This window comes from Labeo rohita, chromosome 9 (genome assembly GCF_022985175.1).
Source record: "Labeo rohita strain BAU-BD-2019 chromosome 9, IGBB_LRoh.1.0, whole genome shotgun sequence".
NCBI classification, from domain to species: Eukaryota; Metazoa; Chordata; class Actinopteri; order Cypriniformes; family Cyprinidae; genus Labeo; species Labeo rohita.
This window is the reverse complement of record NC_066877.1, coordinates 30,600,971-30,625,433: the sequence shown is the minus strand read 5'-3', so window position 1 is coordinate 30,625,433 and position 24,463 is coordinate 30,600,971. Positions and strand designations below refer to the sequence as shown.

At 31.9% G+C, this 24,463-nt stretch overlaps 1 protein-coding gene across 3 annotated transcripts in view; it reads left to right on the top strand.

Annotated features, from left to right (window-relative positions):
• hdac4 (histone deacetylase 4) overlaps positions 1 to 24,463 on the top strand; it is a 296,174-nt gene that overhangs the window by 213,669 nt on the left and 58,042 nt on the right. For all 3 annotated transcript variants that reach the window (XM_051119035.1, XM_051119036.1, XM_051119037.1), the window contains 6 exons: positions 1,503 to 1,689; positions 1,807 to 1,940; positions 8,311 to 8,413; positions 13,867 to 13,913; positions 21,711 to 21,818; positions 24,125 to 24,180. In XM_051119035.1, the coding sequence (XP_050974992.1) occupies positions 1,503 to 1,689; positions 1,807 to 1,940; positions 8,311 to 8,413; positions 13,867 to 13,913; positions 21,711 to 21,818; positions 24,125 to 24,180 (635 nt within the window). The remainder of the gene's footprint in view (positions 1 to 1,502; positions 1,690 to 1,806; positions 1,941 to 8,310; positions 8,414 to 13,866; positions 13,914 to 21,710; positions 21,819 to 24,124; positions 24,181 to 24,463) is intronic.

The following is a 24,463-nucleotide window of genomic DNA, read 5'->3' as shown; positions in this document are numbered from 1 at the left end:
CATGTTCCTGCAATCAAGCTGAAATATTCATCAGCTAACTAACGCTGTGTCCAAAACTTAAGGTAGCTGCCAATTAACGGGCAGTGTTTATGTCTGAAGGAACCTCTAAAGATTTCAAACCAGCTTCCAAGGCGCCATAACATCACTTCTAATGATCAAGGATAAATAAAGTCCACTTTAGACATAACCAAGTAATGATTTTAATGGCTGAAATGCTTGTTTATAAGTAGAAGTTGAAATATAGACCGCTGTTCAAATGTTCTTTTATTCTCCAAGAATGCATATGAATTGGTCAAATGTGACTTTTTAAAATAAAAGCTGTACTTTTGAACTTTCTATTCGTCGAAGAATCTTAAAAATAAATTCAGGTTCCACAAAAATATTAAACAGCAGAGCACATCAGCATATTAGAATGATTTCTGAAAGATCATGTGACACTGAAGACTAAAGTGATGATGCTAAAAATTCAGTTTTGCATCATAAAAATAAATTACATTTTAAATATATATACCAATGGAAAACTGTTATTTTAAATTGTGATAGTATTTTAAAATATTGCTGTTCTTGCTGTATTTTTGATCAAATAAATGCAGCCTTGGTAGAAGAAAGAAATTTCTTTCAAAACCATTAAATTTTACTGACATTTTATAATGCATATTTATTTTTCATTTACGCGCTTTAAACCATTTTTGATTTTTCTTTATTGAACTAACCTTAACCATATGTGACCCTTAAAACCAGTTACAAGTAGCATGGGTATATTTGTAGCAATAGCCACCAATGAATTGTATGGATCAAAATTATCGATTTTTCTTTTATGTCAAAAATCATTAGGATTTTAAGTAAAGATCATGTTCAATGAAGATATTTTGTAAATTTCCTACTGTAAATGTATGAAAACGTAATTTTTGATTATTAATATGCATTGCCAAGAACTTCATTTGGAGGCGATTTTCTCAATATTTTGATGTTTTTTTTTTTTTGTTTGTTTTTTTTTTGTTTGTTTTTCACCCTCAGATTCCAGATTTTCAAAAAATTGTATCTCTGCCAAATATTGTCTTATCCTAACAAACCATACAAATCTCAACCAGTAAATCTCAATTTTAAAAAACTGACCCTTATGACTGGTTTCATGGTCCCAAATCATATATGTACTTTGGTGCAGTAAAACCTGTACATATATGTACAGGTTTTACACAGCCTTAATATAGTCTTGAACAGCTAAATGGAAAGCATTGTGGGATATGAAGTTTAGATCGGAACACTCTTACCTTAATAAGCACCATAAGTGAAGATTTTCTTATGGATTTCCAAAATGTAAAGCATTTTCTACATGTAACACTCTTGCTGGCGGTTTGCAATGTGTTGGGTGCCACCTGCTGGTTATTTATTTAACTACAGGATGCCTAAATGAAATATGAAGTATGGAACTTCCCTATAAGATGTTAATTTTCACATTTTATTTTATTTTAAGCTAAACTTCTGTTCTTGTCTCTGAGCAGCAAGCTCTCTTGTTGGAGCAACAGAGGATCCATCAGTTGAGGAACTATCAGGCGTCTATGGAGGCGGCCGGGCTGTCTGTGACCTTCCCAGGCCATCGGCCCCTATCCAGAGCACAATCGTCCCCGGCCTCTGCGACCTTTCCCATTGTTGTGCAAGAACCTCCTGCCAAACCACGCTTTACCACTGGTCAGTCACTGAAATAGATGCTCCAACTAATTTACCAACCTTAAAAACATCTTATATTTAAAAATATATTTATATTAGTTTGTAGCCCTTGTTAAGTAAGCATTTGTGTTCCTACAGGTCTGGTGTACGACACCCTGATGCAGAAACACCAGTGCATGTGTGGAAACAGCAACATCCATCCCGAACACGCCGGGCGCATCCAGAGCATCTGGTCGCGACTGCAGGAGACGGGACTGCGCGGCCAGTGTGAGGTAAGATAATTCTCTCACACCTCTCCGTTTATGATGTATCAGCTCTTTTAGAAGTTACATGATGTGATCTTGCAGCACCAAGCATATTTAAGTGGTATTTAGGTTCAGCATTTTTGGTTAATTGATTGAAGGGTATTTTTGCGATCTGTAGAGGGCGCTGTTTAGCCATCACAAACACAGCCATACGCTAGTGTTGGTGAAACTTTATGAATAAACCAAAGAGTTTTTTTCTGGAAGGAAAAGGGGGTGTGAGATTGCTTTGAGCATGATTGAGGAAAAATTGAACTAGGGGAGAAAAAGAGGCAGACGACTTTCACATAAGAGCATAGGACATGCTGGTGAATTATTGTGGGGAACTTTGAGAAGTTTTTCCATGTAAATTGGAAAAAAAAAAAAAAAAGTCTTAGAATTTGGTTTGTCCAAATTTTCCTTTAATGACAGCCGCATTTAAGCTACATGAATGCCACTGGTTCATTCAAAACCTGATGATCATGTTCTCCAGCATAATCTGAAAATGATCCAAAGAGCTTCTTATGCTTCAGTATAAGCTGCGGATTCTGGCTTTTGTAATGAAAAGTAAAATGATCCATTTTAATAAGAATAATGACTCTGTCAGTTTCTCACTTATTGCCTGTATTCGATCAAAAATGTGAAATATTGTGAAATATTTTTCAGTTTCAAATAAGTATTTCCTATTTGGATATATTTAAAAATATAATTTATTCCTGTTTTGCAAGGCTGAATTTTCAGTATCATTACTCCAGGCTTCAGTGTCACATGATCTTTCAGAAATCATTCTAATATGCTGATTTGCTGCTCGAGAAACATTTCATATTTTTATCAATGTTGAAAACAGTTGTGCTGCTTAATAATTTTGTGAAATCTGTAATAGATCTTTTTTTTCAGGATATCTTTGATGAATAGAAAGTTCAAAAGAACAGCTTCGAAGAATTTATTTGAAACAAAATGTATAGGAAACAAAAATTTTCTTTATTATTTTGCTGTCACTTTTGATCAATTTTGCATCATTGTTGTAAAAGTATTAGTTTCTTTCAGAAATAAATAAATAAATACTGAGCCCAGAATTTTTAATACTGTTCATAGATGCATTTATTTGATTGAAATTACATTAGAACAGTAAAGATTCAAGTATAAGGATTTCTGTTTACAATTTTTTTTATTATTTTTTATTTTATTTTATTTTTTTTTTTTATTCATAAAAGGACCCTGAAAAAAACAGCACGGAAGCAGAACTGATTCAACATTAATAATGAATGTTTGTTGAGCAGCAAATCAGCATATTAGAATGATTTCTGAAGGATCATGTGACACTGAAGACTGCAGTAATGATGCTGAAAATTCAGCTTTGCATCACAGGAATAAATAATATTTTAAAATATATGCCAATGGAAAACAGGTATTTTCACTTGCAATATTATTTCGCAGTGTTACTATTTTTTGTTGTATTTTAGATCAAATAAATGCAGCCCAGGTGAGAATAAGAGACTTCTTTCAAAAACATTAAAATTATAAAAAAATTTCTGACTTAATTTACATTTTCCAAACCAGACACATAGTTTTTTTTTTCAGGAATTTTTGATAAATAGTTCAAAAGAACAGAATTTATTTAAAAAACAAATTTTCCTTGACTATTTTATTGTCCTCTTTTGATCAGTTTATTGCATCAGCGCTGAATAAAAGTATTTGTTTCTTTCAGAAAAAAATAAATAAATAAATACTGACCCCAGAATTGTTAGTGTATTTCTGCTTAATTTAATTCTAAAAGTTTCAAAGTCCTGCAACTTACTGTATTTACAAGTTTAAATTACAAAAATCACAGATTTTCATTTACAGATTGTACAACCAACAAAAAACTCCTCACAAAGCACCACAGAATTTATATCTGTTAGTGTTTTTGTGTGCATATGTGTGACCCTGGACCACAAAACCGGTCATTAGAGTCATTTTTTTAAATTGAGATTTATACATCATCTGAAAGCTGAATAAATACGCTTTCAATTGATGTATAGTTTTGATAGGACAATATTTGGCTGAGATGAAACTATTTAAATATCTGGAATCTGAGGGTGAAAAAATAAAAAAATAAAAAATTAAAATATTGAGAAAATCACCTTTAAAGTTGTCCAAATGAAGTTCTTAGCAGTGCACGTTATTAATTAAAAATTTAGTTTTGATACATTTACAGTAGGAAATTTACCAAATATCTTCACGGAACATGATTTTTACTTAATATCCTAATGATTTTTGGCATAAAAGAAAAATTGATAATTTTGACCAAAACAGTGTATTTTTGGCTATTGCTACAAATATACCCGTGCTACTTAAGACTGGTTTTGTGTTCCAGGGTCACATATATTTATATTTACCACATTTTGCAATCCACAAATGTGTTTTTCCCAAAAAATCAGCGCGGAGAAACAGTCTGTGCCTGCTTATCTCTGCCTCCACCTGCTGAGGGCAATTCCTGAGCTCTCTCATCATCAAGCTCTGATCACTGGTGCCTAATGGCTCTCGCTGGATCTAATCTCTCCTGCCACGCTGGCTCCATTGCGTCAGTCCTGTTAGAGTGGGTCGCATAGCTGCAGTCTCTGTTTTCCTCCAAACAAACAAGTAAACAAGCACGACAATGGCACGGCCGCGCGCCCGCTCTCTCGCCTACGTTCGCTCCTTGGTGGGGATGTTTATTGTTCTGGGAGATGGAAACAGTGAATTGGGCCTCAATTAAAGGCAGTCATGACTCTAATACCCCCTAATCTACAGCAGGGGGGCCCTTAAAGAGTGTAGGTTGTTTTAAGCTGCCGCCAGCCAGCACCGGGCCCCCGCGGGCCCCTCTTTAACTGCCCCCGCTGTTAAATCCGAGAGGTAGTACGTCCTGTTGCAGGTGTCACCTCGGCTCGGCCCCGAACACTTCCACAGGTGGGCAGGTCCGCCTCCCTCTCGGATGGTTTGTGCCTCAGAGGCCAGAGCTATTAAAACAGGGAAAATGACATTATTGCAAATCCAGCAGCTCCGGCACCTCCGAGGGCCGACCGCTTTGTTCTACAGGCATGTGGGGCCCAGTTTGGAGTGGGAGGTGGACAGCGGGTCTGTTTTTGCTCGGCTTAGACATCTAAAGACTTCAGAGGGGGCACGATGGCAGTACATTCAATTTGGCTGTCGATTTTGCAATCGATGAAATATGTCTTGCCAAAACATTCCAGTCAACAATCTCATAAAAACATGTGCTATAAAAAATTAGACATGACCTAGACCAGGGGTGTCCAATCATGTTCCTGGAGAGCCAATGTCCTGCAGAGTTTAGCTCCAACCAACTCCAGCACACTTGTCTGGAAGTTTCTAGAGAGTCTGAAGACTTTGATTAGCTGGTTCAGATGTGTTTAATTAGTGTTAGAGCTCAACTCAGCAGGACAGGTTTTTTAAGGACACTTTTTACACATTAGTCATCGGTTGTTCAGAAAGACTTTTACTTGTATAAAAATAGTATGCTTTACTTACTGTACATGATGTAGTTTTTTTAAAAATCCATGTTTTAGACAGATTTGTCTTATGTAGTGTAAAATCATTTGCATTTGCAACTTATTCAAATTAAAATTTGAATTTCTGAGATTCTGAAAAAGTAAACTAAAGAGTTGCTTATTCAGCAAGGATGCAAGGAAGGAAGTTTTATATAGTTTTTAATAGTACGTTTGGGGTCAGTGCGTCTTTAAAGATAAATAAATGATGCTTTTATTTAAGGATGCATTAAACTGATGAAAAGTGACGGTAAAGTTATTATTTTTTTAAATAAATGCTGTGCTTTTCAACTTTCTATTCATCAAAGTATTCTGTGGAAAAAAAATGTTTCGACTTTCCAGAAAAATATTAAGCAGCACAACTATTTTTAACATTGGTAATAATAAGAAATGTTTCTTGAGCAGCAAATCAGCATATTAGAATGATTACTAAATGATCATGTGACATAAAAAACTGTAGTAAAGATGCAGAAAATTCAGCTTTGCTATCTGAAAATGAAATATACATTTGAAAATATACTAAAACAGACTAAAGAAACTTTAAATTGTAAATGGTTTTCATAATATTATTGTTTTTCCCAGTATTTTTGATTAAACAAATGCAGCCTTGCTGAGCATAAGAGACACAAAAACTTTTTACTGCCAAACTTTTGAACATTAGTTCACAGTTAAAACATGTACAGTCAAACCAAATTTATTCAGACACCTTTAACATTTCTAGAATAAGAATTTTGTTCAGTCTGTGCTGTAGGTTGCAATTAAAGAAAGAAAAAAAAAACAGTAAAATGTATCAATTTTACTGGTAGTCCACTGTATGAAGAATTTTACATAAATGAACTATAGTGTCCTGCACCCACTAATAAAAAATATAAAAAATATATATCTGGTTTCTGAATAATGTTTGGTTTGACTGTATTTTTTCTTTGAGTATACAAATCTAGAAAGTGTGTTTTACTTACATGATCTGAGGTGTGAGGTCTGTGCTTTTTTTTTTAAAACAAAATGAATGCTGAATTACACTTGTTTTACTGTATGTTTTGGATTTGCTAAAAAGAATCAGCTCATAAGAGTCATTGTTTTGTGAATCAAATGATGCAGTTTGCAATGTATGTTTTTGATTCACTAAAATGAATTGACTCATTAATTTTTTTTAATCAGATGACACGGGTTGCACAACATGTTTTTGAATCACATAAAAGAATCAGATCATAAGAGTCATCAGTTTATGAATCAGATGACTTTTGATTCACTTAAAGGAGGCAACTCAAGAATCATTAGTTTGATTCAGCACAATTAATGCTTTTATTCAGCAAGGATGCATTAAATGGATGAAAAGTGACAGTAAAGACTTCTCCATTTTTATTTTATTTTATTCTACATTTTACTTCTAGGATTTTTACTTTTAGGATTTTTTTTTACTTTCTATTCATCAAAGTATTGTGAAAAAAGTATGTTTTGACTTTCCACAAAAATATTAAGCAGCACAACCGTTTTCAACATCGGTAATAATAAGAAATGTTTCTTGAGCAGCAAATCATCATATTAGAATGATCATGTGACAATAGACTTTTTAAAGAAATTTTATATTTTAAAATATATTAAAACAGACTAAAGACATTTTAAACTGTTAAAAAAGTTTTCACAATATTACTGTTTTTCTAGTATTTTTGATCAAATGAATGCAGCCTTGATGAGCAAAAGAGACTCAAAACATTTTACTGCCAAACTTTTGAACTGTAGTTCGTAGTTTAAAATATGGAATATACACAAAATTGTTACATTTCAATGAACTTTTGAGCATTAGCTCATGGTTAAAAATATGTGTAAAACAAAAATATCAATATCAGAATATCACATTTTTGGTTTGACTGTATTTGTTCTTTGTTTAAATGTGGTTTTATTTAATAAAATGTTAAAATTTGAATTTTGAGATTCTGAAATAGTAAACTAAAGAAATGTTTATTCAGCAAGGATGCAAGGAAGTTTTAGGACTTTCAAACATTTTCAAATTAAATTAAGAAATATAATACTGTTAAAAGGTTTGGGGTCAGTGCCCCAATAATAATAAATAAATAAAAAATAATAATTATAATAATAAATAAATAATGCTTTAATTCAAAAAGGAAGCATTAAACTGATGAAAAGTGACAGTAAAGACATTGCTACGTATTTTTATTTGAAATAAATGCTGTGCTTTTTAACTTTCTATTCATCAGTTCATCATGAAAAAATATGTTTAAAAAATATGTACAAAAATATTAAGCAGCACAACTGTTTTCGACATCTGTAAAAATAAGAAATGTTTCTTGAGCATCAAATCAGCATATTAGAATGATTTCTGAAGGATCGTGTGACACTAAAGTCTAAAGTAATGATGCTGAAAATGCAGCTTTGTTATCACAAAAAAATATAAATTTTAAAATATATTCAAATAGACTAAAGATATTTTAAACTGTAAAACATTTTCACAATATTACTGTTTTTCTAGTATTTTTGATCAAGTGAATGCAACCTTGATGAGCACGAGAGACAAAAGAGCATTTTACTGACAAACTTTTGAACATTAGTTCATGGTGTAAAATATGGAATATACACAAAATTGTTACATTTCAATGAAAAATATTTTGCACTATATTTAAACAAAAATGCATGCGAAAAAGCCATTAAAGCCTCAAAATGAAAACTGCATTTTAGCAGATTAATGTGAGTCTGTTGCAACACAAGATTAAAATGCACAGCCTCCACTCCATCCATGTCATCATATATCACTCCGCCTTTTCTTACTGAGGTTTTACTGAGGTTTTACTGAGGTTTACTCTCTCTCTTTTATCCCCCAGTGTATTCGAGGCAGAAAAGCCACTCTGGAGGAGCTACAGACTGTCCACTCTGAGGCTCATGTGCTGCTTTACGGAACCAACCCTCTTAGACAGAAACTGGACAGTAAGAGCTAACACACACATATATACACACACACACACACACACACACACCTGACAACACCATGGGCTGAATCTGAATAAGTTTTGTGAATGAGCGTATTGTTGTATTTCTCTCTCTGCGACAGTTGAAGTCTCTGATGGCCTTCTCAGTTATTAGCCCATGAAGCACTTCGCCTAGTCTTCTGCAATTATCCACATTATTTACGCTTCTGCAGCCAGATCCGCCTTACAGCATGTTTCCTAAATGCTGCAGTTCGTTTCATTTCTTTTTTTGGCCCGTTGTCGTTCCCTCCCCATCCCAAACTCGCTGGCGTTCCTCTCCTTCAGCCCACTCTCTGCTTTCATCAGTCGTGGCCTTGATCTGAGTTTGCCCCTGAGCTGTCCGTCAAGGCCGTCACCTCTCTGCCAATAACAACCACACATGCAGTTTTCCATGACTTCAGCTCCGGCCCCCTCATGCAGCGATCAAACACGCGCTTCGACAACATGCCCGCTCGCACACACACATGCAAACGCATGGATATTTCACACACGTCGGGTACGGAGGCGATATGCTTCCACCTTTCCTATCTGATTGGGTCGGTTTATTCAAAAGACTTTTGATCTCGCAACAATGTGTTGCTTCATAAGCACGATTGATTTGAAAAATAGGGCAATTTTAATCAATAGATGCTTTGCCTCATTGAGAAACGTTGGATTATTGCATGTGCGTTTGTGCACTAATATAGTAGGGGATGGTCAATGCCGTGATTTTGTTGAGTGTTCGGGGTTGGTGGTCCATCTGTGCTGATTTTTAATTGTTTGTCTATTTACATATGCGTCCGATTGACGTTTTTTTTCTGTTGCATTGCATTTTTGTGTGTGCTAATGCTATTAACTATGTTTATATGACATAAGTTAGCACAACAGTATATACTGTAAGCATGCAAACAAGAATTGCAATGCTTTGCAATGCATGGGCAGCACAAATATCATTCTTTTTGTGCAGCAGAGGAATCCCTAATATAAAATTTAGTTTAAAGAATGTTTAATTGATTTAAATTAATTCTTGCTTCAAGTTCACTTGAAGCATTTCCATAATTCAGTAACTGATGGGACCGATTCATGTAGTGAAATGTTTGTTGGACTGATTCAGACCGATAACTGAGTTTGTGAGTCTTTTTGAGTGATGAAAAGAACTGGCTCATAAGAGTCATTGCATCATTAGTCAGACCTTAATGGTTGCACTCATTGGTTTACTAAAAATAGTCAGCTAATAAGAGTTTTTGTTGATCAACCTACATTGATAAGTTTTTAATGAATTTAAAAGAACCAGCACATGAGTCAATTCGTTGAATCAAATTGAACTGGTTGCACTGAATGTTTTTGATTCACTAAAAAAAAAGTTGGCTCATAAGAGTCAGTGATTTGTGAATAATACTATGCTAATTGCACTGTATGTTTCTGATTCACTAAAAAGAATCAGCTCATAAGACTTGCTTGTTCTTGAATCAAATTACACTTGTTGCACTATATGTTTTTGATTTTACAAGAAAAGTCCCGTCTTATAAGACTCATTAGACTCATTAGTTTGTGAATCAAATTAAACTGTTTATACTATATGGTTTTGATTTGCTAAAAGAATTCACTCATAAGAGTCATTAGTTTGTAAATCAAAAACACTTGTTTTACTTGTTTTTGATTCGCTTAAAAAATCTGTGGGTTTGTGATTCAAATAACACAGGTTGCACAAAATGTTTTTGATTCATTTAACAGAACCAACACTTAACTGTCTAAAAAGAACTGGCTTGTAAGAGTCATTACAAAGCCATTAGTTTATGAATCAAATTACACAGGTTGCGCTATGTTTTTGATTCACTAAAGAGAACCAGCTCCTAAGAGTCATTGTTTATTAATTGATCACACTTGTTTCACTGTATGTTTTGGATTCACTAAAAGGAACCAACTCATAAGAGTCACTGGTTTGTGAATCAAACGACACTGGTTACACTAAATGTTTTTGATTTATTAAAAAGATCTGTTTCATAAGACTCATTTGTTTGTGAATCAAAGGATGCTGGTTGCACCACATATTTTTGATTTATTAAAATTAACAGACTTATAAGATACAGTTATTTTTTAATCAGATGACACGGGCTGCACTATGTTTTTGATTCACATAATAGAATCAGATTTTGAATCGTCAGTTTGTGAATTAGATGACGTTGGTTGCACTATGTTTTTATTCACTTAAATGAGACGACTCAAGAACTATTGGTTCATGATTCATATGACATGGGTTGTACTATATTGTTTTGATTCACTAAAAATGGCTAATAAGAGATCTGTTTTGAATCAGATACACAGATTGATATTCATAAGAGTCATTTGTTTATGAATTGGATTACACTTGTTTTACTGTATGTTTTGGATTCATTAAAACGAACCAATTTATGAGTCATTAGTTTGTGAATCAAATGGCACTGGCTGCACTATATTTTTTTGATTCACTAAAAAGAACCAGCTCCTAAGAGTCATTTGCTTATGAATTGGATTACAGTTGTTTCACTGTATGTTTTGGATTCACTAAAAAAGAACCAAATCATAAGAGTCATTGATTTGTGAATGAAATGACACTGGTTATACTGTATGTATCTGATTTACTAAAAAGAGCTGTTGTATAAGAGTCATCGGTTTGTGAATTAAGTGACACTGGTTGCACTATATGTTTTTGATGCATTAAAATGAACTGACTAATAAGATTCATTAATTTTATTTAATCAAATGGCATGGGTTGCACTACATGTTTTTTATTTTTTTATTTTTTATTCATTAAAAAGAACCAGTTCATGAGAGTCACTTATGAATTGGATTACGCTTGTTTCACTGTATGTTTTAGATTCATTAAAAAGAACCAACTTATGAGTCATTCGTTTGTAAATCAAATGTCACTGGTTCACACTGTATGTTTTTGATTTACTAAAAACAGCCCTTTCATAAGAGTTATTTGTTTGTGAATGAAATGACAGGTTGCATTATGTTTTTTTTTTATTCACTTAAAGAACCAGATCATAAGAATCATCAGTTTATGAATCAGATGACACTGGTTGGACTCAAGAATCATTTATTCATGATTTAAATGACATGGGTTGCACTATATATTTTTGATTCACTAAAAAGAACCAGTTCATGAGAGTCATTTGTTTATTGATTTGATTACCTTTGTTTTACTGTGTGTTTTGGATTTATTAAAAAGAACCAATTTATAAGAGTCATTAATTTGTGAATCAAATGATGCTGGTCACACCATATATTTTTGACTCACTAAAATGAACTCTCTTATAAGATTAATACATTTTTTAATCAAATGACACAGGTTGAACTACATCTTTTTGATTCACATAAAAGAATCAGATCATGAACCATCAGTTTGTGAATCAGATGACACTGGTTGCACTGTTTTTGATTCATTCTTAAAAGAGACGACTCAAGAATCATTGGTTTGTGATTCAAATGATATGGGTTGCACTATAGTTTTTTGATTCACTAAAAAGAACCAGCTCCTAAGAGTCATTTGTTTATGAATTGGATTATACTTGTTTCACTGCATGTTTTGGATTCACTAAAAAGAACTCTTTCATAAGAGTCATTCATTTGTGAATCAAATGATGCTGGTTGCACTATATATTTTTGATTCTCTAAAATGAACTGACTTCAGATTCATTAATTTTTTTTTAATCAGATAACACAGGTTGCACTACATGTTTATTGATTCGCGAAAAAGAATCAGATCATAAGAGTTTTTGTGTCAGTTTTATGAATCAAATGACACTGGTTGCACTGTTTTTGGTTCAATTAAATAAGATGACTAAAGAATCATTTTTTTGTGATTCAAATGATATGGGTTGCACTAGGCCTATGTGTATATATATAATATAATATAATATAATATATAATTAATATATAATATATATATATTATTTTTTTTTCACTAAAAAGTACTTGCTTATAAGAGATTTGTTTTGAATCAAATGCACAAGTTTGCACGACCAGTCTTTTGTTTATGAATTGGATTACACTTGTTTGACATTATTTTGGATTCATTAAAAAGAACTTATGAGTCATTAGTTTTTCAAATAAAATAACACTGGTTACACTGTATGTTTTTGATTCAGTAAAAAGAGCTGTTTTTATAAGAGACATTGGTTTGTGAAACAAGTGACGCTGGTTGCACTATGTTTTTGATTCACTAAAATCAACTGATAAGTTTCATAATTTTTTTAAATCAGATGAGACAGAGCGCATTATATGTTTTTAATTCACTTAAAGGGGTCATCAGATGCAAAGTTCACTTTTACATGTTGTTTGAACATTAATGTGTGTTGGCAGTGTATATACAAATCGACCCTATAATGATAAAAATCCATGCAGTGGTTTATAATTAATCTGTAAAAATAATATCCCCTTTTTCAAATCGAGCCGTTCTCAGATGCCTGTCGACAGAGGCCGCTCCCACGATAGTTGATTGACATGAGCGTCTTACCTCAGATCAGCTGTAACAGTCCGACCTCCATTGTTTCGATGCCGGAGCAGGGATGTAAGTTAGACAAGAATATCTCAGATTGAGCGATTGAGGTGTTGTGTTGCTGAATGTAATAATGAACATAGTAGTCGTCATTTACTCCCGACATCTGAGCCGCTGAAGATGCAGTAGATTACGTTTTTTTGTGTATACATATATCCGTCTATGTTCGCGGAAATCATTCATGATCCAGCTTCACTTACAGCAGAAGTGAGTATAAGTGTTTTTTTTTTTTATGAATATTTGCGATCACCTTTCCTAATAACGTGCTATTTAGCAAGTTTTAGAGGCTAAATGCGGTTAAAGTAAACAGGCTCGTCACTCCACCAAGAGAAGAGAGGGGCGGGGCGAGCAGAGCTCATTAACATTTAAAGCTACCTTGACCAGAACAGGATAATTTTTGCAGAGCTGATTTTGGCAAGGTAAAAAGGGTGATGTTTTACACAACCATTGAGAATTTTTTACCAAAGTATGTTATAGACTTTTCATTAAGACCCTAAAGAATCATATCAACTTGTGGAAAATGGGCATCCGATGACCCCTTTAAAAAGAATCAGATTGTAAAAGTCATCATTTGAAAGATCAGTTGCACTGTGTTTTTGCATATATAATTGTGCAGTCAATGCAATAAAAATAGTGCCTTAAGATCATTTTGCAACTTTCTGTCTTACCAAACTGCTATACAACTGTAAAATTAGTTCTGTCATAGTCGTGCTCCAAATTCATCTCCTCCACTGAAAAGTGGTGCAAAAACACTGTTAGCCAAGTGTATTTCTGGCCTGACATGTAACAGATATGACTCATGCACACACATTTTGATATTCACATGCAGAAGACGATTAGCTCAGTGATGCTGATGATCTTTCTGTCTTTTTCTCTCTCTTTCTTATCAGGCTCAGTGACACCCATGTTCGTGAGACTGCCGTGCGGAGGAATCGGGGTGAGTTTCTCTTTCTTTCCCGTGTGTAAATAACAGTCCTGTTTGTTCTCCCTCCCCCGAACTCCAGCGGCAACAAAAACTGTTGCTCTCCTCTCTGCCGAGCGGGTAATTGTGTCCAGATGTTTTCTATAAACAAGCTGTGTGCGGGGTGTGTGTGTGTGTGTGTGTGTGTATTCTCTGATGATGATGAATGAATGGATAGACTTGTTCTTCAGTGCTGAGTGGACAGTGTCAGCCACACTCTTTCACGGCTCTGGAACAGGAAGTACTCATCCTCACTTCTCTCATTCTGCTTGTGCCCTCCCCTCCCGGTGTAGGTGAATGATTCAGACAGACCGTGAATGGTTTCCTGTAATGAATGGAGAGATAGTTCAGTCATTCATGTGAAAGTAGACGGCGTAGTTTGTTGTTAGTGTGACATATCCATACGTCAAAGGGAAGTTGTTCTTTTTTCCAGGGCTTGGCCTATTGCAGCTATTGCACCTAATCATGACTATTTGAGATAACGTAATCATTATGCTAGCATTGCAGTTTTGCTTTTACATTAATGTGTTTGGCAAATGCCTTCATGCAGAGTGGCTTACATTTCATTCAAAATATGCTTTTTATCTATTTTGGGAATGGCTTTTACCATTCTCTATTGTTTGAGCTACATTGAAGCTGTATTAAAATTTGCCATCCAAATATGGAAATGTCAAGATAATAGAAACAGTGAAGTATTTCCATACGTTTTTGGCTGTTATAAGCTCCTATACACATTTAGTGAAGCAAAACATCATAAAAAAGGAAGTGCATATTGGCTGAAAGACTCTTTTAAAAATTGTTTTAAAGACAAAAAGTCATGCACAAATGTTTTATAATAGTAATCTAAATAAATTAGTTTTATTTTAGATATTATTTTATTACATCTGTGCAGTAAATCAGCATATTAGAATGATTTCTAAAGGATCATGTGACACTGAAGACTGGAGTAATGATGCTAAATTGCAACTATTTGCACCTAATCATGACTATTTGGGATAATGTAATCATTACGCTAACATTGCATTTTTGCATTTTACATTGCATTTACATGCTTTCATGCAAAGTGACTTACATTGCATAAAATATGCATCTGTTTTAGGATTTGAATCTATGAAATTGCCATAGCTTTACACCATTCTCTATTGTTTGAGCTACAAGAAGACTATATTAAGTTTTACCTTTCAAACAGTGAAATGTTAAGATAATATAAAAACATTGAACTAGTTTCATTTTTTTTTTTTTGTTTCAAGTTCCTACACATTTATTTTATTTTACATTTTATTTTATTTTATTTTGTAGTATTTTATTTATATGAGCAGTAAATCAGCATATTAGAATGATTTCTGAAGGATCATGTGACACTGAAGACTGAAGTAATGAAGCTAAAAATTCAGCTTTGCATCACAGGAAGAAATTACATATTCAAATATGTTAAAATAGAAAAAAAAAAAGTTTTAAATTCTAATAACATTTCACAATATTGCTTTTTTTACTGTATTCTTAATCAAACAAATGCACCAAATCCAGGGTGAGCATAAAAGAAGCCCCAACTTTTGAATTATTGTGTATGTACACTGCCGTTCAAAAGTTTGTGATCAGTAGGAATTTTAATGTTTTTTAATAGCTCATCAAAGCTGTATTTATTTGATCAAAAATACAGAAAAAAATAGTAATATTGTGAAATATTTTTGCTATTTCTAATATTGGTTTCTATTTTAATATACTTTAAAATATCATTTATTTCTGTGATGAAGCCCTGAATTTTCATTATTTTTGGAACCTCTGATACTTTTTTCTTTGAGTCTTTGATGAATAAAAAGTTAAAAAGAACCGCATTTATTCAAAATAGAAATCTTTTCTAACAATGTAAGTCTTTACTATCACCTTTTATCCATTTAACACATCCTTGCTGAATAAAATAGTTAATTTCTTGAAAAAAAAGAAAAGATAAATTAAAAAAAAGGAAGAAAAATTTGACCCACTATATGTTAATATTGTAACACAAAATTTCTGTTTTGAATAAACACTGTTCTTTTTTTACTTTTTATAATTACAGGTTCCAAAAAAATACTGTTTCCAACATTGATAATAAATAAGCATATTAGAATGATTTCTGAAGGATCATGTGACACTTAAGACTGGAGTAATGATGCTGAAAATTCAGCTTTGCTTCACAGGAATAAATTCTATTTTAAAGTATATTAAATAGAAATCTGGTATTTTAAATTGCAATAATATTTCGCAAAATGACCATTTTTTCTGTATTTTTAATCAAATAAATGCAGCCTTGATGAGCATAAGAATCTTCTTTAACCTTAAAAATCTTACTAATCCCAAACTTTTGAACAGCACTGTATATAAAACCATATCAGTGTTTTTGTGCACAACTTTTACCCTAATATATTGTGTATATATAATATATAATCACAGTTTATAACAGTTTAAACAATGAATTTAAAACGATTATCTGTCTGACATTTAATAGTTTGACAAATTTCATAATTGTGATAGATTTGTTTTTATACTTCCAGACTCTGTGAGGTGGATTTGGTTTTTGAAGGTGAATGTGTGTGTGTGTGTGTGTGTGTGTGTGTGTATTAGTTTAATGGTGTGACCCCAGGCAGGGCTGTTGGAGGGGGACTGATAAATGGCAGGCGGTCCTGTCTGGCTGAAGTCACAGTCTTTGAGCTGAATGGTGAGAAACAGAAGGGCTCTGGACTCTTTTATGGAAATGGAACAAAATTGTTGTCTTCCTGCATCTCTACAGCGAAAATTAGCCTGTCAGGGTGAAGATAAACTGTGCTTGTTCATTCCAACACGCTCCCCAGCCCTGCCTGAGACCTGCGCCCCCAAACCTCAGTGTCTACAACATCACCCTATTACTGTTACCGCTTTTACACCAGGGACCACGTTGGGGTGGGCTTTTGGGGCTTAAGCCCTAATGTTTTCATGTCTTTTGCCAAGTTTTTTGGTTTGTTCATATGTTTTTTTAACTGCATATGTGGATAAATATGCACTAGGGTTAGTGTAGTTTATATATACAGTTTACATACACCTTGCAGAATCTGCTAAATATTTTACCAAAATAAGAGGGATCATACAAAATGCATGTTATTTTATTATTTAGTAATGAGCTGAATAAGATATTTCACATAAAAGATGTTTACATATAAACCACAAGAGAAAAAAGTAGTGACCCCATTCAATTTTTTCATACGCTTCATTCTTAATACTGTGTTGTTACCATGAATGATCCACAGCTGTGTTTTTATTGTTTAGTGAATGTTGTTTATGAGTCCCTTGTTTATCATGAAGAGTTAAACTGCCCGCTGTTCTTAAGAAAAAATTCTTCAGGTCCCACAAAGTCTTTGGTTTTTCAGCATTTTTGTGTATTTGAACCCTTTCCAGCAATGACTGTACGATTTTGAGATTCATCTTTTCACACTGAGGACAACTGAGGGCATCATATGCAACTACTACAGAAGGTTCAAATGCTCACTGATGCTCCAGAAGGAAACACAATGCATTAAGATCCGGGGGGTGAAAACTTTTGAACTGAATAGAGACTTTTGTTTTTGCCTAAATATCATATTTTTTCATTTAGTACTGACATTCTGAAGCTACAGAAGATAGTTACATGTTTCCCAGAAGACAAAAGAAGTGAAATTTTCCCTGATCTTCAAATTCAAAAAGTTTTCACCCCCCGGATCTTAATGCATTGTGTTTCCTTCTGGAGCATCGGTGAGCATTTGAACCTTCTGTAATAGTTGCATATGAGTCCCTCAGTTGTTCTCAGTGTGAAAAGATGAATCATATAGTCATTGTTGGAAAGGGTTCAAATACACAAAAATGCTAAAAAAAAAAAAAAAAAAAAAAAAAAAAAGAATTGGTGAGACCTGAAGGAATTTCTGAAGAACAGTGGGCAGTTTAACTGTTCAGAAAAAACAGGGGTTTCATTAATAACTACTAATAAACAAAATCAGACAAACAAACAAAAAAACACAGCTGTAGATCATTCAGGCAATAACGCAATATTAAGAATCAAATATATGTAAACTTTTAAATAGGGTAATTTCATTAATTCAACTATTATTTTCTCTTGTGGACTATTTGTAAATGTCTTTTATGTGAAATATCTTTTTCAGGTCAGTACTAAATTAAAAATAACATGCGTTTAGATTTTTTTAATAATAAAAGATTATACAAAATGCATACAAAATGTTATAATAATGATCATACAAAACGCATGTTATTTTTTAGTTTAGTTTTTATATTTGTATTTATTTTTATAAAAAAAAATTCAGCTAGTTGCCAAGGCACCATTTTATTATTTACCTTAAATTAATAAAATATATATATAATGCTAAAACTTAAACTAAAATTAACATGAAAACAGAAAATATACAAAAAAAATCTAGTTTAAAATATTACAAAAACTATAGTAGTAACTCAGTGAAACTAAAATAACACTGATATGCATTAAAGCTTAGTGGTTTTAAATTTTTACACCAATAACATTGAAACACCCACTCTTTTTTAGTGTTTTATAATGGGTCTGTTCCAAAACTTGGAGCTGCCTATATAGGCAGTATTTTAAGGGATCATAATTGCACTCCATAGAATATGCTAGAATGTATATGTCACATCTTTTTGCTCTCTCTCTCTTTTATTTCTACAGTAAATTCCTTCATCATGCACTCTTTCTCTTTTTCATTAGCTCTCTCTCTCATTTCCCAAGCTTTTCTCTCTCTCTCTCTGTTCCCCAATTCGTTTTTTTTTTCTTCTGTTTTAAATGCACCACAGGCTCGTAATTCGTGACAAAGTCATTCTTGGCGGAGCTTGAAAAGACCAGAGGTTTTTTTACGTTGCCCTTGAGCGCTCATGCCATTGAAAAGCCGAATTCATAAATGGATGGAGAATATGTATTCTGAGAGGGAGACCCAAGCTTGGTAAACCCCTTCGGAGCGCCTCAGCGGTTCTCCAGATTTCTCACTTCCCTCTCGCCGTCTTTCTTGTTGCCAGCTTGTTGTTTCATTAAGTGCTTATTTCGTCCGTTTCCCCTCCACGTGCTGTTGCAGAGACCCAGACTGTCCTAATATTCCTTCCTCTAAGATGTTTCGAGCACTTTAACAGAAATGAGTTCAATGTTTGTATGTGGTTTATTGGAAAACCGTACTGTAAGTAGAGCGTGATGATGTTGTGGACGAGAAGGACGTTTTATTGGCAGTCGGTTATTGGAAGACGACTTTTGGTAATTCACCATTTTAAAGGCCCTGCTTTCACTAGTTTAAATATTTCAGATATATACAATACTTGGAAATAAAAAATCTGTACATATATTTTTAAATTGCTATTTTTTTCTGTTTAATGCACAAAACTAAAGAATGTAAAAACAAAAAACTTTTCCCCTTTGAAAAAATAAATAAATAAAATAATAGTAATAATAATAATATATTATTTATTTTTATTATTTTTATTTTAAACTGCATTATTATATATTATATTAATTTATTATTATATAATAATGTATAATTACTTTTTAATTCTTTAAAATTATGTTTTTTCATGTTTATTATTTTAAAATAATAATTTATGTAATTTGTAATATGAAATAAACTAACAACAAATATAATAATAAAAGATTTTTGTGTTTTATGGACAAATGCACATTCGAATACAGGCAAAATGTAACAATGTATTTATTTATTTATTTATTTAAAACAGTATTTTTTAATATTGTAAAACTGAAATTATTATAAAAAATGTATATTATTATTTATTTACAAAAATTTAAATTTTATTTATTACAATACATTACAATACATATTTTTATTTTATTTATTTTAAACTGCATTTATATTTATATATTATTTAAAGCAATATTTTTGTTATTATAAAATAATCATTTATGTCATTTTTTATATTTGAAAAACTAGCAACAAATAATAATAATAAAAGAAACTAGATTTTTGTGTTTTATGAACAAATGCACATTGGAATACAGGCCAAAATGTAAAAACTAATTTATTTATTATTTATTTATTTGTATGTTTTAAACAGCATTTTTTATATTATACAATTTAAATTATCATAAAAATTGTGTAAGATTGTTTTTTTTTTTTTTTTACATAATTATATTACTATACAGTTAGCATTTTATTATTTAAAATGGTAATTTGTTAAATTATTTTTATTTGTTTTATACTGCATTATTATATATTACATTTATTATCATAAAAATAATGTATAATTGCTTCTTAATTATTTAACATTTGATTTTTCATGCTTATTGTTTTAAAATAATATTTCATGTAATTTGTAATATTGAAAAAAAAATCTAGCAACGACAACAATAATAAAAGAAACTAGGTTTTTGTGTTTTCTGAACAAATGCGCATTGAATACAGGCCAAAATTTCAAAACTGTAATTATTTTAATTATTTATTTTAACAGCATTATTTTTTTTAATATTGTAAAGTTAAAATTATTATAAAAAATGTATATTATTATTATATTTGTTTACATAATTATGTAATTGTAAAAATATCATTCTGTTATTTAAAACAGCAGTTTTATATCATTTTTATGATTTTTTTTATTTAACACAATGTATAATTTTTTTTATGATATTCTGTTCTGAATATATGGCTCAGATTCCCCCTTATTCTATGTAATTTACACTTTTTCTCTAGGTCTTGTTCATGCCACATTATTGTTCCCTATTTTTTTAATATGAGCAATAATAACAATGATTCTTGTTGTAGCTAAACACTATTAATTAAAAAACGCACTTGATGTCAAACTTGAAGTGTACGAGATGTTATTCTGCACTTTGAGCACCTGTTGATCTATAAAGCCGGTAGTTTACGCCTCATGAATTATTCTCTATTTTACCCATGACCCCATTTAAGTGCTGAAGTATTAGTGTGTGTGTTCCTGTGTGTACGTGTGTGTTCATTTGTGCAGTAATTGCCGGCTGTAGGGCAGACGTGTGTGAGCATAATCAGTAATGCCTGATGAATGGCTGTTTTCTGTCTCTAAGCATTCTGGGAATGCCCCCCTTTCCAAGCCAGCTCTCTCCCGCCACTATTTGCCTTTCGTGTCACAGAATAAACTCCCGTCCTCAGCCCGTCTGCCCTAAACTCCCAGCATGCTTGTGTCCTTAGTGTCGTGCATTAGGTATCACAAGAGCCTGTGGCGTTTTTGTGACAGTGTTGTTAGTGTGTCGTTCTCAGTGTGACGCTTTCTCTTCCTGATTGCTCGGCAATCAAGCTCCTCTGTGAGAACGAGAAAGACACAAAAGAGGATGTTTGGGAACGGTTGGGTGTGAAAGGCTCATGTACTCTCCTGTGTCTGTTTGCCGTCCGCTTGAGTAAACATCTCACTTCTGTCCTGTGTAGTCTGTCAGCAGTGAGAAAACAGCTGTATGAGAGACTTTCCCCTCATAGCCATGAAAACACATCCTAAGAACCACTGAATGTAGTTCAGTGCTCACTAACTTAAGGATGTACAGTACTATTTAATTGTGATTGCAATCATCATTAAGTGTAATATTTAATTAATGGGATATAGGTGTTTATATTTGTAATAATTAAAAAAAAAAAAAGTATAATATTTTTTAAATGTCTGTAACATTTAATATACTTTATATATTTATATTTAATATAATATACTGTTTATTTTTCCAAATTTCTTTTTTTTTTTTTTTTTTTTTTTTTTTTATTATATAAAGATAGATCAATTTATCAGACATGTGTTTGTGTGTGTTAACAGGTTGACAGTGACACTATCTGGAATGAAGTTCATTCGTCCAGTGCTGCTCGTCTGGCTGTGGGATCTGTAGTGGATTTGGTGTTTAAAGTGGCTTCAGGAGAGCTGAGGGTAAGACTGACACACTCTCTCACAAGCTCAGTGGTCACAGATGTATAATTAATGCTCATCCAATCAGAATTTAGAGTCTGAATTGTGTTCTTTCTATGGAAGCTTATTTATTCCATGGAATAGTAATATAAAAAAGGTAGTTGTGACTTTTTAGCACATAATTCTGAAGATTTTTCTTGCATTTCTGACTTGTTTTCTGGCCTTTTTCTTGTGAGGTATAAATTCAGAATGGTAAGACGTAAACTTAAAAAAGGTTAAAACTGTGAGATGCAAACTCAGAATTCCAATCAAAATAGTCAAAATTGAGAGATGAATTCTGAAAAACAGAATTCTAAAAAAGAATCAGAATTGTGAGATGCAAACTCAGAATTCTAAGTAAAATAGTCAAAATTGTGAGATGTAAACAGAATTCTGAAAATAAAAATCGAGTTGTGAGAATTCAGAATTTTAAGAAAAAAAGCTAAATTGTGAGATGCAAACAGTTCTAAAAACAAATCTGAATTCTGAGATGCAAACTCAAAATTATAAGCAAAATAGTCAGAACTGTGAAAAAAGTAAAAATTGTGAGATGTAAACAGAATTCTAAAAAAAAAAAAAAATCATAATTGTGAGATGCAAACTCAGAATTCTAAGTAAAATAGTCAAAATTATGAGATGGTAACTCAGAATTCTAACCAAGATGTGGATTGTGAAATGAAAACTAAATTGTAAACAAAAATGTCAAAATTGTGAGATGAAAACTGAATTATAGGCAAAAAAAAAAATTATTGTGAGATGTAAACAGAATTCTAGGGGGGGGAAATCTGAATTGCGAAATGGAATTACGAAATGTAAACTCTGAATTGTAATCAAAAAAGTTGAAATTGTGAGATGTAAACAGAATTCTGGGGAAAAAAATCAGAATTTGGAGTTGAAAACTCAATTTCTAATCCAAAAAGTCAAAATTGTGAGATGAAATCTGAATTCTCCTTAATTTTAATATTAAATGTATTTTTTTAAATATATTGGATGAAATTTAAACTAAATAAATTAAGGTATTTAATCAATTATATGTTCCTTTATTATTTATTTTTATTATTAATTTTATTGATCATTAAGTTTATAAATTATTGATCCGTTATTTTTAACGTTTGTTATTGCATTTTACAGTATAGAGACAAAAATATTTAATGGCATAGAAATTGCTTAATTGCATTTATGCTTAATTGCATCGATCTTTCTTAATTTTTTGTAATCATCCTTTGTAATCTGTATTTTTCCCCCTTTTTTATTTAAATTTTTTCCCATTTTTTCATTTTTTTTTTTACATTAATATTAGATGCATTTTAAGTATATTGAATACAATATTAAACTAAAATTAAGGCATTTAATCAAGCATGTTTTCATTTAATAATTGTTTTTATTACTTTAATTTGTATTATTATTTGTATTATTTACTACTACTTTTATAGATTATTGATTATTATTTTTCAATATTTATGTTATTACATTTTACAGTACAGAGACAGAATATTTCACTTCATAGAAACTGTTTTTTATGGGTGCAGTGTGCAATTTTGTAATCATTCTTTGTAATCCACATTATTCCCTTATTTTGTTCTATTTTTCTATTCTTATTTTTCATTTTTTTTTCTTAATTGTAATATTAAATGCATTTTTAAGTATATTGGATGAAATATTAAACTAAATAAATGAAGGTATTTAATCAATTATATGCTCCTACATTTTTATAACATTTATTATTTGCTTATTTATTTACGTCTGCATTTTTTTTTTTTTTATTATTAATTTTATAAATTATTGAGCCTTTATTTATGTTTTATATTTACATGATATTATCATTTAGAGTATAGACGCAAAATATTTAATGTGTTTTTTTTTTTTTTTTTTTTTTTTTTAAGTATGTTGGGTAAAATATTAGACTAAAGGTATTGAATCAATTATTCATCAGTTATTATTAATCAAATTCTACATTAATAATTGTTACTTTTTTGTAATTTTTTTCTTTCTTTTTTTAGCGCACTGTTTTATCTGCTCCCATAAAACTATAATACAATTCAGTGTTTCCACCCAGTTAAAAATTTCATCAGGCAAATGTCATAAAATGTCAGAATACTCAAAAAACTTTAATATATTGCAACATTTTGACCCATTGTAGTATCATTAAACTTTTATAGAAGCAAAAAAAAGTGTGCCACTTTTTATTTTAATAATTAACAATGTAACAATAATTAATATACAATTTAAATAATAACATGTCATTTTAAAAAAAGTCATTTAAAAATGTCATTTTTTTGTGTTCACAGAACGGCTTTGCTGTGGTACGACCTCCAGGACACCACGCTGAGGAGAGCACTCCCATGTACGTCCTCACTGCATCTCTATGATCTCAAAATAACTCCACAGCTGATATCAGCATCCACTTTAAAAACACACACAGCATCATAAATCAGTGTGATACACACTATCCTCTCACATAAATGAATTCCAGCACTGCAGTGAATCGCCTGGCCAAGACAACAGGACTTCCAGCACTCACGCTGGCTTCGGTACAGTCATGCAAATTATCGGTGAGGTGAATACAGCACAGTAGGCCAGCGTTATCTCCACACTGACTCACGCCAGTTTTATTTGGAAGGACTAGC